Source organism: Semicossyphus pulcher, unplaced genomic scaffold, assembly GCF_022749685.1.
Source record: "Semicossyphus pulcher isolate SPU_LCO1_2020_fin unplaced genomic scaffold, fSemPul1.0.p SCAF_12, whole genome shotgun sequence".
Taxonomy (NCBI): Eukaryota; Metazoa; Chordata; class Actinopteri; order Labriformes; family Labridae; genus Semicossyphus; species Semicossyphus pulcher.
The window spans coordinates 25365607-25381060 of record NW_027211626.1 but is presented as its reverse complement, the minus strand read 5'-3'; the positions used below and the strand labels follow the sequence as shown (position 1 = coordinate 25381060).

At 42.8% G+C, this 15454-nt stretch overlaps 2 protein-coding genes across 2 annotated transcripts; both read right to left on the bottom strand.

Annotated features, from left to right (window-relative positions):
* Nucleotides 1-259: 259 nt before the first annotated feature.
* Nucleotides 260-8047, bottom strand: stpg4 (sperm-tail PG-rich repeat containing 4). The gene is made up of 7 exons (XM_069659112.1): nucleotides 8018-8047; nucleotides 7808-7864; nucleotides 6653-6907; nucleotides 4890-4954; nucleotides 4542-4587; nucleotides 932-1036; nucleotides 260-461 (listed from the first exon to the last, which is right to left on the bottom strand). The coding sequence occupies exons 1-7, from the start codon at nucleotides 8045-8047 to the stop codon at nucleotides 357-359; spliced, it is 663 nt and encodes a 220-aa protein (XP_069515213.1). The 3' UTR covers nucleotides 260-356.
* Nucleotides 8048-10137: 2090 nt separating this feature from the next.
* calm2a (calmodulin 2a (phosphorylase kinase, delta)) lies at nucleotides 10138-14922 on the bottom strand. Its single transcript, XM_069658072.1, has 6 exons — nucleotides 14837-14922; nucleotides 13405-13435; nucleotides 11944-12087; nucleotides 11727-11833; nucleotides 11515-11650; nucleotides 10138-11424 (listed from the first exon to the last, which is right to left on the bottom strand). Exons 1-6 carry the CDS (start codon nucleotides 14837-14839, stop codon nucleotides 11396-11398), a joined length of 450 nt encoding a protein of 149 aa, XP_069514173.1. The 5' UTR covers nucleotides 14840-14922; the 3' UTR covers nucleotides 10138-11395.
* Between the last annotated feature and the right edge of the window lie 532 nt (nucleotides 14923-15454).

The following is a 15454-nucleotide window of genomic DNA, read 5'->3' as shown; positions in this document are numbered from 1 at the left end:
AGGAGTGAGAGCAGGAGAGAGGGGAGATGAAGGGGGAGAGAGGGGGGATGAAGGGGGAGAGCAGTACCGGGAACATGTAGTTAAGTGGAATGAAGTACCCTTTGTTGCAGATAAGATCGTTCTGCTTCCCTGGCCGGCGTCACTAAAGCGATTTGAGCTCCACAAATGTAGCTGATTATGTTGTTGGCAGAGCTCAGAGTCGTGCACATACACAGAGTCCAAGTCACAGGACACTGGAATGTGTGTTTCTCTTCTACATTTGACTTTATTTCAGTAATCAGGTAGGCTCATGTGTCATCTGATAGCTGACAGGATGAGGAGATAGAGGCAATGCATTGTGGGAAATAAAGTCCACACTAGATGTTGCGGAAGAAGAGGCTGAACGACGGGTCTGTGGCCTGCGTGTTCAGACGGTCCCCCAGCTTCCAGCAGGGCTCGTAGGCCCCCGGCCCCGGGGTCTTCTATTAAATACACACAGACACAAATGTTTTAATGCTTTATATATTTTGCAATACATTAAAATACCAAACATGGACACCCTTAACCAAAAGAGAAGCATAATTTATCATTTTTGATGTATAGCAATCCACTTTTATTCAACCACAGGTAACAGCAATTGTAGATATCAACAATTGCTGATTAAAAATGATATTTTAATGTTAAAATTTCAAATAATGAAAGCTAATTGTATACTGGTCAGCCCTGCTAATTAAATAGATATTTGGCCTCTCTATTAAATCATATGTAAAGGTTTTAGAGAATTAGCCGTCAGATCTCTTTGCTTATCGATGCTGCATCCTGTAAAAGACGTCCAAAGGGTGACTCATTTCATTAAACACTGATCATCTTTCAAATCAAACATCATGATTAGAACATTATCCAAGCAAATCGACCTGTGTGCATCTATAGAGGAGATGCTAGCTGGACTCACTGAGTGCACAAAGTGGAGCCGTGGTAACTTGGATTTGAAACAGGAAGTGACGCCTCTTGAGGGTCTGGACGGTGGATCGTACTGGCAGGGGGCAGGTCCCTCCTTCTGAGACAGTCAGAGACAAAAGCTATTATTGATGGATTATCTGAATATGTGCCTCAATACTCTGTAACCCAAGGCTGGCAGTTAGCATCGTTAGCATGTGTGTACACATACATATTTGTACCATCGTTAGACTGAAGAAATATACACAGCAAAAGTTTGTTGCATTACTTTTTTGATTGGATGAATGATTTATAACCACGTAGGTTAAAACCAATTGGATCAGAAATTAGCCATTCATGCTATGCTAACGCCTCAACCTCAATATGTTGCAGATCAAGTCTAAAATGTTATTAAAATGTAATAACACAAACAGTTTACCAACTTTTCTCGCATAAAAAACTGCAGCAACAAGCAGCTTTTTTAGCATTATCTTCATTGAAAATGTAAGTTAGCATTAGCTTTTCGCAAGAAGCTTGTTTATTGCTTAGAGGTTTGGTAACTCTTAAAACCAAGATGATTGCTTTCCCTTTAGCTTTAGCTGGGTAGTCCCTCTGATCCTCGGTGCCTCAGAACATCTTTATGAACTCCCTCCTCTTATAGTCTGACCTGTCTTGGAAGTAGACATTTTCTCTACGTAACACCTGGTGGCAAAAGGTAAATATGTTACCATTGCTGGCTCCTGCTTACGTCCACTTAGATGCGATCCTGTTGGCCTGAATCCATGTGAATTCAGCACTAACCCAAGCACACCCGACCCTCTGTGAACCCTTTCCACAAGCTTACAGGGTCTGTTTGGAGGCACTTTCAGCAGAACTGACTCAAAGTATGAACTCTTCATTGTAGCATGTTATCATAAGTTTTTGACCCAGTGAAGTTAAAAAAAGCTTTCCAGTCCCTGTACTTTGACTAACTTGTGGGCGCTGTTAATAGTTTAGTTAAGGACATACAAACATTAATATGAGCTGTTTTGACTTTATTTGGCTGACATCGTCATGTTTTCTAGGACTAGTAAAAACACCTTTACCACACCTCTGAGCCTCATTTTTAAGGTGTTCAAATGGCAGTTTTTAAGCATCTGATCAAAGCGCGCTGACAGTAAACCGGACAGCGTCCCATCAATCAGCTGTAAACATGCACTGAGGCCTGTGTTACATTCACCTACTTTATATCATGACCTTTGACAGTATTAGGGGCCAAATAACGGACTCACAGTTTCACCCTTGGATCTATAATCTCTTGAAACACTCCACTGATACTGTAGTTATCCTTCAGATGTGTATACCCAGATTTTAAAACCTTTATTATCTATATTTTGTTTCTTGTCTTTATGAGCGGCTTGTGTTTATTCGCCTGTGTGATTTGTTGAGGGTTAAACTCCCTCTCTGCCTCGTTCCTTGCCTTTCACTTCTCCTTTCCTCTTACCCACTAACACACATACTGGTCACCACCAGCGGCATGCCATGCAGAAATAGCATCACCCCCCCCTCCACCCTCCTCATCCTCAGACATAAAACTGTCCCTCTGTCCCTGAACGCAGGACCAGCCCTTCATTTTCAGCTGCTCTCTGATTCTCACAGAGTCAGTGAGGTTTCTCTGCTCCTCAGAGGGTCGCTTTCTAACATTACACGCCATTTGATCCCAGTTGCTCGTTCACTTGATCCTCAGCGGCCGGCCTGCTGCCCCTGCACCCCCCTGCTGCTCACAGAGGTGCTAATGCAGGTGTGTTTCACAGGAGCTGCTGGACAGAAGTGAAACTCTCTCACACGCGTGTGTGTATGTGCAGCACCTGGCCTACTTTCCTCCTGTGCCACAGCACGACAGGAACGTTCTCCTGAGCAGTGAAGGAAACTGTCAGATACTGTGATAGTCTGTGAAACTTCTAAACTTTGACCTGCTTTTCTCTGGTGCATCCAAGAACTTGCTAAACAGTCGAACTTTAATCAACTGGGAAGCTTACATTTATTTTAAAAAGCTGGTTTTCCCCATAAATGTAAAAAAAAAACTGTCCTTGTGCTCTGATGTGCAAAGTACATCCATCCATCTGTTCTTTGCTGCTTATTCAGGGTCGCAGGGGGCTGGAGCCTATCCCAGCTGTCATTGGGTGAGAGGTGGGGTTACACCTGGACAGGTCACCAGTCAACCACAGGACTGACACATAAAGACCAGACAACCTTTCACGCTCACATTCACACCTACGGGCAATTTTAGAGTCACCAATGAACCTAACAAGCGTGTCTTTGGACTGTGGGAGGAAGCCGGAGTACCTGGAGGGAACCCACGCATTCACGGGGAGAACAGGGATTTGAACCAGGGACCTTCTAGCTGTTTTCTAACCACTGCATCACAGTGCCACCCAAAAACACTAGGATCCAGGGGATCATCAACTTTAGGGGAGGATCATCCTCTGGGGATGCTGGACATCTTAACATCTATCTCTAAGATTACAAAAATTGACCTGCAAATGGCATCAAACATAACGTCAGAGAATCACAGCCGTCAGCAGGATTCATCCTCCGGGCACCACGAATGTCTGAACAAAGTTTCATGCCAATCCGTCCAACAGTTGTTGAGATATTTCCATGTGGACAGAGCAGCTTTGGCATCCACAGAGCAAAGCTGCTGGTGCAGCAGCAGGTGTTTGGATCAGCAAGTTTTCCTGCTGTAGTTAAAGGTTGAATCATTCGTTTGCTCAGAGAGGAAGACGTGTATTCATATGGAAATGTGGGATTATGACTTTAATTCACACAGGCTTGGATCACAGGGGAGGATTTGTTCCTTCAGCGCAGCACGTGCAGTCGATAATGCAAAAAGCACAACATGTAAATCTGGGACGCAGTGTGGCCCGGGGACGGAGAAATGTAGTCAAATCAGAAAAGAGAGAACATGAATCTTCTTTGTTGTGCTCCCAAACGTCCTCGGTTCATTGGAGGTTTTTCTTTGTGTGTGTGGAAATCTGTTTCACTCTATTCCTCTCAGAGCGTCTCAGGAAGAACCAGGAGCTCCCACTGTAAACCATTAAGACTCTTCAGTCAGGATCTGCTAATGTCCCGTCAGGTCAGCTGTCGGAGCGATCTGAGCTTCCAGTTAACTTCGCTGCGGGATTTGTGTAGCTGCTTAACCTTTGACAATAGACTTGTCTTGGAGTTGCTGTGACACCACTAACAGCAGAAAACTGCTCCCAACTCTGCAGTAATAACACCCTCGGGATTTCTTAGCGCCTTTCCTTCTCTGTCAACACTCAGCAGCTGCCAGCACGGCTCAAATATCCATCAGCTACCAGCACAGACACAGGGCGAAGGCTGCGACACTCTGCAACATGAACCACTGCTGACTGGTCAGCCAGCACGGGGCCATAACGGGCCTACAGATGATACAATCACACATACCGTGGGATCGGTTTTCTCTGACCCTTGTGGTTGTCATAACTAGCTCCTGTACAGCACATACCAGGTACACATTAGCTTGCAACCAAAACCCATTGAAAGTGTATTGTAATGAAGCCTTTTTGTGGGCAATGGAAACACTGAATGATCCTAATAACTAGTCTTGGTGACTGGATACTTACAGGTGGAAAGCTGATCCGCTGCACGGTCGAGCGAAACATCACATGCCTGCAAGAAGACAGAAAAGAGAGAGAGAGAGTAAGGGAGGGAGAGAAAGAGGGAGGGACATAGGGTTGATTAGCTGTCAAAGAAAAAGGCAAGAGTGAGAGAAGAAAGGAATAAGGCCGTGCATGATCAGAGCAGAGACAATGAGAGAGCAGGATGTTGATTGCTCCTCCATCTTTGAGCCGTACGAGATGAGAGAGGGAAGGAGATGAGGAGGAAGGATTCAGTGATGAAGAGATGATTCACAGTTTGTCTTCTCGGCTGTGATCTGAGCGTTACAGAGAGGCTGTTTGACAAGCGCTTACTTGCAGGGAATCTTCTCCACTGGTTTCTCTGCCACATTGTAGTCGCATGGTGAAGTGTTTATGTGCTGGCACAGGGAATAAAGATAAAGACGTGTTTAAATATAAATGTCAGTATCACCATGAGCTGGCTTTTTTGTCTGTGGTCTTACATTTCAAACATCTTCTGTTTCCAGTAAGTCTGCTGCAGGTGCATTTTGAAGAGCACAGTCTACTGCTCTTATATCAGTGTTAAAATAATGGTAAAGGAATGTAGCATTAACTTATCTAGCTGTATTAATAACTTCACCTGCTGTTACAGCTAACATCACATCTTTTCTGCTACAATGGCTAGCATCACAACCCTCCCACTACGTTAGCTAACATCACCAGCCTTCTGCTACTATAGCTAGCATTACAACTATCCTGTTACTGTGGCTAACATCACAACTATCCTGTTAATGTAGCTAACATCACAATTCTCCTGCTAATGTAGCTAACATCACAACTATCCTGTTACTGTAGTTAACATCCCAACTCTCCTGCTACTGTAGCTAGCATCACAACCCTCCCACTACAATAGCTAACATCACCAGCCTTCTGCTACTATAGCTAGCATTACAACTATCCTGTTACTGTGGCTAACATCACAACTATCCTGTTAATGTAGCTAACATCACAATTCTCCTGCTAATGTAGCTAACATCACAACTATCCTGTTACTGTAGCTAACATCCCAACTCTCCTGCTACTGTAGCTAGCATCACAACCCTCCCACTATGATAGCTAGCATCACAAGTCTTCTGCTACCATAGCTAACATCACAACTCTCCTTATAGCTAATATCACGGTTGTTTCCCATTTAAAGAGCCAGCTTCAAGTTAAGGCCTCATATTATGGACTTTATTATGCTAACATCACAACTCTCCTGCTCCTATAGCTAATACACAACTCTTCTTTTGCTATAGCTAACATCACAACTCTTCTGCTGCTACTTAAGCTTATATCACAACTCTGCTGAAACTAAAGCTAACATCACAACTCTCCTGCCACTAAAGCTAACATCACAGTTCTTCTTTTGCTAAAGCTAATATCACAACTCTGCTGCTACTAAAGATAACATCACAACTCTCCTTTTGGTATAGCTAACATCACCACTCTCCTGCCACCATAGCCAACATCACTACTCTTCTTTTGCTGTAGCTAACATCAAAACTCTCCTGCTGCTATAGCTAACGTCACAACTCCGCTGCTACTAAAGCTAAAATCAGAACTCTACTTTTGCTATCGCTAACATCACATTTCTCCTGTACAAAAACTAACATCACATCTCTCCTGCTGCTTTAGCTAACATCACAACCTTCTTGCGGCTATAGCTTAAATCGTGACTCTCCTGCCAATGTAACTTCAATCACAGCAATAGTATATCTTCGTCACTGAGAAATTAAGTTGAAAATTGGCGGGCAATTATCGTGCGGCTCGCTCCGCGCCCATTGGTTGTTTCCCATTTAAAGAGCCAGCTTCAAGTTAAGGCCTCATATTATGGACTTTATTATGTTTAGTGTCATTTAATTATATTATCACCACTCTCACATCCGTACATCAAGTGTCAAACTGAACCAGGAGGTGATTAGCGTAGCTTAGCAAGTCCAAAAACACTGATTAAAGCTGTATCTTGGTTGTTTGGATCCAGAGGTTTCTATAGGAACGTTTGGTTTTAGAAGCAGCAAAACATGGTCAGTAGCTTTATGCCAACAGGGTCAGTAATGGTCATGTCTGAACCCTACCTTGTCCCTGATGCCCAGGGTGACAATGTCAGGCCGTGGACAGTTTTTGAAAGAATACGATGCCTGTCGTCTCAGAACTTCCTGGATGGAGTCGATGTGGTCATATGCCCCTGGTAGAAGAAAATCCCCCTTACGTACGCCCAGGGATGGGGCTTTCCTCCCCACGCCTTTGAACCCATAGGTCTTCCTCACAGGGTTCAGTTCAGCTTCTTCGATGAAGTCCCGGATGTGATAGAGACCAGGATTAGGTGTGTCCTGGAAGACAATGAAAGGAGAGAAGTTTAGGGAATTGTGTCTTTATCTGATGTTAAATATTGTCAAATAAAGCTATTTGTTTAAGAAAGTAGCATGCATACTGGTTCAAAATCAGTGCACAGTCCACATGAAAAAAGGTCTGTTTACATTACACCCAAAGTATTCTTTTTTATCAGCCACCATATCCAAATATTTCACATTTAAATGGGTCCTAACTTATCTCAGTTCAGCTCTAGTGCTTGTGTGCTTGTATATAAACTTTATTGTATTAAGAGCATGTTTTAGTCACTACTGAACTTTTTTTTTTTTTTTGGAGGAGCCAAATCCAGTAACTGGAACACTGTTTTATATCTAGCCTGATGAAATTATTACTTCTACATCACAAGATGAAGGTTTAACTTCAGACCTCTTCGTCCTGATGCACAAGCAGTCTGGGAGCAGAATCTCTTCATTCAAAACTGTGGCCTTTCACAATAAAACGCTCGGCTCTATAAGCGCTGCTATATACTAAGCTAAGCTTGTGATTGAGAATAATTATCAAGGCACCTGGCCTATTGTCATCTGTACATGATCCATTCATAGAAAGAGGACGGCAGCTGGTTAACAATGGAGCGTGAGAGCTGATAGAGGTAACCTGATAATTAATTAGGTCTGTGCATTATTACCCTGCATGCACTCTGAGGCTCTCAGGGACCGGACTGAGGCTATGTGAGTGTTTGAATTATTCCTGGCAGACAGACAGACAAAGGGAGGGTGCTGTATGTAAGAAAATCCATTAACTGAAAATCTACCATATCTACACATCTTCTCCTGTCTTCTTTAATGAGTATTAAAGTGTGAGGGCCTGCACAGAGGCCGCTGTGTACAGACTGTGAACCTGTCCTGCAGTGTGACACCTACTTTCAGTGTTCCCAGCCACCAGCTCCCCCGGACACACCGCTCCTCCTTGTCATCAGCCTGCAGATAAGAAGCACACACACACAGGAGATTGTCAGTGCTATGATGACATTGCTATGCCAACAATGTGTTGATGCGTCTCCACGTGTCTTGTCCTGTGCTCATCTCGTCCTCATTAAGCTCACACAGTTACTCTGGCTTTGAGGGCCTTACCTTATCTGTTCTATTACCGCCCCTGGACATGTCAGTGCCTTTACAGACGGCTCTGTTTTTCCATGTGGCCACAGCCCGCTCTCTCCTTCACTATCTGCTTGGCTGGAGAGCCGATGACACCTGACCACCATTAAAACTGCGACTGTTACTATAGCAGCGACTCCACTATCGATCAATTTTTCAACAAGCCGGCCTGGTGGAGGGCTAAATTTAGACCCACCGACCAGTTCGACTGAGACTGAGACACAATAGCAAGCCAGTACTGAGGAACAGTGTGTACACGGTGCAGTTAGTTACTTCACATCATCATCATTTTAATCATTCTCCATCGTGTGATATTTAGACGGCTACTGTGATTAGATGATACAGATAAGAAGTTATCATTAAAATGCAAATTACGATCCAGTACAAGACAATACAGGAACACACGTCTCTTTCTTCTCACCATCTCAAAGGTACAGGGCTGTTCATAAACCCTGTTTCCAAGCTATGGTCTGAGGACCACCTTGGGCAAAAAGAGATTTCAAATATTTAAATTATGCAACTTTTTATTTCCTTTGAAGTTAAAAGGGAAATTGTCATAATTTTAAACCTACAAATTGTTACATGTTTTGGTGTGTAAATGACCATGACGATTTACACAGAGGATCCCTACAGAGATAGACCTTTTTGTTACAGAGGAAGATGATTTTTTCGCTCTCTGCAAACACACCAGACTCCATTAACAAAAACAATATTTTGAATATAAAGAACACTTGAGTTACTGGTGTACAGCTGCCACGGCTGGTCAACACTTTGGTGTTTTAAATGGTCAGTTAGAATCCAACACGACGTTTCAGTAACTCACAATAATACAAACTAATGAACTGATCGAGAAAGTGGTAGACTGGCAGCTGCTGTGTTCTGTGAGGTAAAATCGCTGTTTTTCTCAATGGAGTCTGGTGTGTTTGCAGAGAGCGATGTAACGTCTGTTTGTGGTTAAAACAATCATCTTCCTCTGTAACAAAAAGGTCTATCTCTGTAGGGATCCTTTCTGTGATGTTGTCACACACTTAGGATAACAACAAGAACTTTTAGTGGACGACCTTTGACCAATCAAGGATTATGTTGCAGCCATTATAGCCTTTTTCACTGCTGCAGGCTGAACACATCTACTGGAGACATAAAGCTTTGTTTACCTAGTTAGTTAGTCATTTAGACCCCAAAACATGTGAAAAAAAAATAAAGAAATAGGGCCGAGGTTTAAAAGATGACATGAAATTCAAATTTAGTCCTTCAGCAGCTTATTAGTCTGGTTTGCCTGCAGGGTAGACATGAGTGTAGGTTTGTGTATGTAGGTTGTGTTTACCCTGACTGATTCTTTCAAACTAACTGTCTTAATGGTTTATCAAGTGTGAAATATCTTACCTGCTGTGGCATACTAGGCTGGACCCACACATACACACACTCTTTCTCTCTGTCTGTGTGTTTACACTGCTTGTCAAGGAAGTCTCATGTGATCTGAGAGTACATGAAACACACACACACACACACACACACACACACAGTAGTGTACATCTCTCTTTACCTGGTGGTACAGACCGAACTGTTGTATGTGCTGTGTCATTAACAGCTTTTATAAGTAGACTGTGAAGGCACCTCCCGCTGTGAGTTTTTTTAACCTTGTGATAATTGGTTTTCACAACACACGAGCCACTTGTGTCATCAATTCACACCTCAAACTGTTGCGCTGGGTTGTGCGGTTTCCTTTTTGTTGAAGGTTTTGGAACTGAACTTGTTCCTGTGCAGACTCTGATGAAGGTGATCTTACTTTAAAAAGGTACAAACATGACAACATTTAGGTCAATGTCAATAAATTTACTCTTTGCATCATCGTCCTATTTGGCATGTGAATTTTAACTTTAGTGCACTTTGCTATGCTCTAAATGTTTCAATGTGCAGCCACAGGGAGCACTGAATAATATGCATGACTGACCGAGCCAACAATAACCCTCACTACTCCTAACAGGAAGTCACAACCCATCACATAGTTTGAAAACACAATTTGAAGTTTAGTGTTACATAACCGTCAGTCTGACCACTCAAAAAGCAGCCGGCATAAAGTCCACACAGGAGCCAGATCAGAGGTCCACAATAGAGCTTTATTTTGTCATTCATCAAAATAACAAACTTAGTATCTCTGCAAGCTACTGTAACAAACTCAATAATCAGAAATTAACAATAAACAGAACAGGTACACCTCTATTTACACCATGTTTCTGATGTACGCTCTGTCACCTGCACCGCGTCACTGGGGGGCAAACGCCAAATAAGACATGAGGCAGCTTCTGCATGGTGCCATCAGCAGCAGACAACACGTGGCTGTGCGGTCAGAGGGGAGCTGGACAGAACAAGGCTAATTCAATGTCGAGGACCATCATGTGCCCTTCAAAATAGAAGCCTTTGATCCCACTCAGTGCTTTTATTTTAATGACAATACAGATTTGATCTGAGCTTATCTGAACATTAAGAGGCATTGGCTGATGCTCCTCAGTGCTTTGGGGAATTAACAGGGGACACTTTAGATTTTAATGGTAAACATTTCATATGTATTCTAAGCAACAAGAAAAAAAAAAAAAGAAAAAAAAAAAAAGATCCTATCAAAACCGGAGCATCCTGTCAATACAAAAATGGGAATTATTACAGGGTATACAAACTCAAGGATCCATCAGAACTGAGAAAACAAGACAATTTTCAAATCCGGGTAGATTGTAAATTTTATTGGAAAACAAAAATATACAACTTGGAATGGATTATTTGAGGCATGACCAGAGGTCATTAAAAAAAGAGAAAGAGAAAAGAAAGAAAGTAAAAGTCGTGAGTAAAACATTAAAAAGCATGGTAAGATTAGTCGTTTTCTGGTATATAGAACAGCAGATACAAAAAGAGTTTGTACGAGTACCTAGGAGATACACCCGTGTCATTTTTTTGCAGTAGTGCAATGCTGAGAGATTTCCATATATACTTTGTCCGTAGTCCATGCAGAGTTTAAACTCCTCTACATTGTTTCCATGCCAACAGTGTTGCCAAGTGACAACCAGCTGACAGGTTTCCAATGTCGCCATGCGTGGAGGGGCCCCGAGCACACAAGACGGGAAGATTCCAAGTTCTCCGGCTCCCAGGGGCCTCCGCAGGCTTCTGGTTGTATGACCGTTCTGTCACTCCAACACACCATGACAGCAAAAGAAAGGGACATGGGGACAAGAGCCTATGCAGTTTACATGCAGTTCCTTTGGACAGCAGAGGGGGCGGGACGAAGGGGGGCTATTAAGATTTTACAGATAAATTACACAAAGAAAAAAAGGCAAATTATTTATATACGAAATCTGTACAAGGCCTTCACTTCGCCGTCATCATTTGTACGAACTCTGCAGGGAGAGAGGGGAGAGAAGAAATGTGGGACTCAGTGTGTGATGAATGAGTGAGGAGTAAAAACATGAAATACGACCTGTACCTACCTTCATAGTTGACCTGTCCGTCTCCGTCAATGTCTGCTTCTCTGATCATCTCGTCCACCTCCTCATCAGTCAGCTTCTCCCCGAGGTTTGTCATCACATGGCGCAACTCAGCAGCACTGATGTATCCGTTACCATCCTGAACATCACAGCAGTCAGTTAATATCTGCCTTACACGTGTGTGTGGTTTGTAAGCGCGAGTGGACAGCGCTTACCTTGTCAAAGACACGGAATGCTTCTCTGATCTCCTCCTCGCTGTCTGTGTCCTTCATCTTCCGGGCCATCATGGTCAGGAACTCTGGGAAGTCTATCGTTCCATTACCTGGAGACAGCAGACAGGCATCGATGAGGGATTACCATCCAGCACATCCACTGTTAGGATGTGTGTGTGTGTGTGCGCATACACGTGTTGCTAACAGACTGAGCTCTCACCATCAGCATCCACTTCATTGATCATGTCCTGCAGCTCGGCCTCTGTGGGGTTCTGGCCCAGAGAGCGCATGACTGTGCCCAGCTCTTTGGTGGTGATGGTGCCATCTCCATCTTTGTCAAAGAGCGAAAACGCCTCCTTGAATTCTGTTTGCAGAAAAAAAAAAACATTGAAAAAAGGTGCTTCTTTAGTAATGCAGACATGTTACACATTTATGCAGGAGTGTAGGACTGTGGCTTTAAAACCAAAACACTGCAAAGGCCTGAATCTCTGAGGGAAAATGTGTATTAAAAAAAAAAAATCACCTAGATGCCATCAATCCACCCTGCATAACTGACTCACAGCAACACAAGCCCCGAATTACCCCCGACTTTAAAGGGCATTACATCACTCATGTTTCAGGTATAAACGGGCTCCAGCAGGCTGACCAACTTTTCTGTTTTCACTTCCAACTACAGCAGTTTGTGGCTAAACAAGGACAGCGACCACAAGAGCGAGCAGCGGGGCGCTTAGAATGACAGGCTGTGTGGGTCGTGGAGCCGTGAGGGATGAGAACGATGACACGCTCATCAAGTGTGATGAGGCCAATGGGCGATGTGGAGTGGCATGCAGCAGCTTGTCAGCATCATAAAAACCACAACCTGCCCTGCCATTTGCAGGGTCAAACACACAGGGCAACACCCTCTTTGTTATGAGGGAGGGTCTGTTGTCTGCATGGACTGCAGGAAATGAGGAGGGCAGCATTGCAGTCACTTACTGTACTTTAAATTTAAATCCAAACACAACATGGAAGGCTACAGTCGTGTAGAAGAAGAAAGAAAAAAAAAAAAAAAACACCTAGTGAGGGTTCACCCACTAACAGCTGATTCCATGAAATACAAGATGAATTCGATGAGCATATAGTGAAAGCCGAGACGTGAGCTGAAGCAAGTCAACAGAAACTGAAGATATTCAAGTAAACCACTACAACTGAGCCTCATTTTAGACAACGTATACATTACAGCAAGCAACCCTGAGCACATTCTGGAAGTAATGCCTTCAGAGACCCTCCTCCTGCATTCTTTACATTACAACATGTTCATCTCATCTTAGATACCAGTTCACTAGGCCCAAGTTTACACTGCAATTGTTCTTGAAGCATTCCATCTAACAAGAACACACCCAGGGCAAAGGACACTTCATGCAGAGTATGTAAAAGGTGACTGCTAACGCCTCAGCGGCCCTTCCAGATTACATCATTTATTACACGGCAACCAGGAAAATGCAAAGTTTTCCATGAGGGAGTCCTTCTGCACTGCAGAGCCAGCCAGCAACAGCCGTTTCATTCATTCCTGTTTTATGACCAGTAGGCCGCCCTGTGGAATGCCTTAAAAGGCAAAAGTGTAAATCCACTGCAAGGATCCATAACGCAGGCGGCTTTGCAGACATGAGAGAAGAAGGAGACCAATGCAGCCATGTCTTACCGGCAATTTGCTCCTCTGTAAGCTGATCAGCCTGAAAAAAAAAAAAAAAAAGATTGAGAAATTAATAGAGAACCAAGTTACAAACATATCCAGAATTAACCCTTCCATCTTTAACAAATGCAATTGTCTTCAGATAGTCTTTTGTCAAAGACAGGGCCGTCGCCATCCATCCGAGAATTTCTGCCTCTTTTAAGTGATCAGATCATTTGGCTGCAATAAAAGCTTGGTCTTTCTGCTCCCAAATGGCTCTTTTGTACCATTTCTAGTGTTGTAATGGAGTCAAAATAAGCAATGTTATTACCCAAGATTGGTATGCGTTTAATCTATAGTACATAAATTATGCAATATAGATATACTAGGCCCTATAATTTCCAGAAAAACATGATTTTACATTATATTTGGTATTAAAAACACCTTAAAACCACTTACGGTCAAACGTGTGCAAGATTCTTTATCTCTAATACATTGAAATATATAGTCATATTGATTATTAAAAAGTGGGATGTGTCAGGAATAACTATCCTAGTTACCTAACAAAAATATGGTTATTATATACACACACACACGTATATTAGTTTGAATGGTAAAATATTTCTGCTGCAATTAAAAACAGTTATTTGATGCTTGGCTCTAAATGTCGACGTGTCGACGTTTCTTTATCATCTTATTCAGATGTGTCGTGTTTTAATTGACCAGAAATCAACGAGAAAAGTCGTTTAGGTAGTCATGTTATCATTTTCTTTGTAAACCATTACGTTAGGCACATGTCTGCACGGTTTGTACATTCAAATATTGTTCAATAAAGTTTGAGGACAAAAAAAGATGACGCTAACTTTGCCATAGACAATGAATGGACCAACAATTTGGCGGTAAGCGTTAGCTTGAAAGAGCTAAAGCTAGCTAGCTACCGGCTCTGCGTTACAGCACTTTGACAAATTGTGGACACCTTCAGCAGAATAAATGATTATTACAGCATGTATCACAGGCAGGGCGTCGGTTAGAACGTAGTCATAACAATATAATCTGCAACGCTTATTTAGTGGGACACGTTGGACAAATCCAGAATTTACCGCGCCCAACATTAACGTTAGAATGAAATCAACTGAGTTACAGCAGACAAAGTGACGCTGATGCACGATTTCAAGTGTGTAAGAATGGTAATGTTAGTCACACGGACGTTGCTGCATTTGTTCAGACCAACTCTGTTTTAGCTACCGTTAGCTTAGACTAAAGAGCAGGCACTACCTAGCAACTAGAAAACTGTCATTAGGTCGGCAGACACTGCGGTAGTTAACGTTACAGCGCACAGCTTCAGCTTAGCCACTGCTGACTTTTATAAACATTTATTTCGCAGATTTGAGAAATAGAAAACGGTTAAGGTGCAATCAAATGATTCTGTACAATAGAGAGAATATAATCCTGTTTTTCTTACCATTTGGATGAAGATGTAGAGGCTGGTTCACGGCAAAATCCGTATCAAATGAAAGCCAACACAACGCCTCAGTACAGTGACAATCTATGAACACACTGAGAGAGAGGCAACTGGACTCGCCTTTAACGGCTATCCCAAACTCCTCCTCTTTCCTATATCACTCCGCCAGCCTCCCTTTTCCTCACTTACTTAATTAACATAAAACGCCTTTGTAGAGCAAAATATCTCCACAGAATAATCAACAAACAACAGCTTTGCCCATGTACGACTGATACGAAAGCTTCAATATCGATATTAGAAATTATATTCCGTATCGCTGGTGGTCTACGTAACGGCGTATGAATACTTTCTGCTACTCTGTGGTGGGGCACAAGACGTAGCTGGAAGAAATCGCGCTCTCTGATTGGTGTGTTTGTACCTGCAATGCGTCACTCCCATGGTCTGCGCTGCCGCTGCATCTTGTCCATAGACATCCCAGTCAGAGCCACAGGCACAGCAGACAAGCTTGTTGCATAGTGTGTGTATACATATGGACATTATCTTTAGGGAGACTCAATAACATGGTTTTGATAAGTAATTAGCTAGCAGGAGCAGAGTTAGCTACTTGTAACTGTGGTA

Excerpts from the sequence above, each read along its gene's own strand:
- stpg4 (XM_069659112.1), bottom strand. The coding sequence starts at position 8,047 with ATGTCCAGGGGCGGTAATAGAACAGATAAG. Across the intron at positions 6,908-7,807 it reads GGTGGCTGGGAACACTGAAA|GACACACCTAATCCTGGTCT; the intron begins GTAGGTGTCACA and ends ATTGTCTTCCAG. Across the intron at positions 4,588-4,889 it reads GTGGAGAAGATTCCCTGCAA|GCATGTGATGTTTCGCTCGA; the intron begins GTAAGCGCTTGT and ends GTCTTCTTGCAG.
- calm2a (XM_069658072.1), bottom strand. Across the intron at positions 11,834-11,943 it reads CAATGAAGTGGATGCTGATG|GTAATGGAACGATAGACTTC; the intron begins GTGAGAGCTCAG and ends TGCTGTCTCCAG. Across the intron at positions 11,425-11,514 it reads CGGACAGGTCAACTATGAAG|AGTTCGTACAAATGATGACG; the intron begins GTAGGTACAGGT and ends CTCTCCCTGCAG.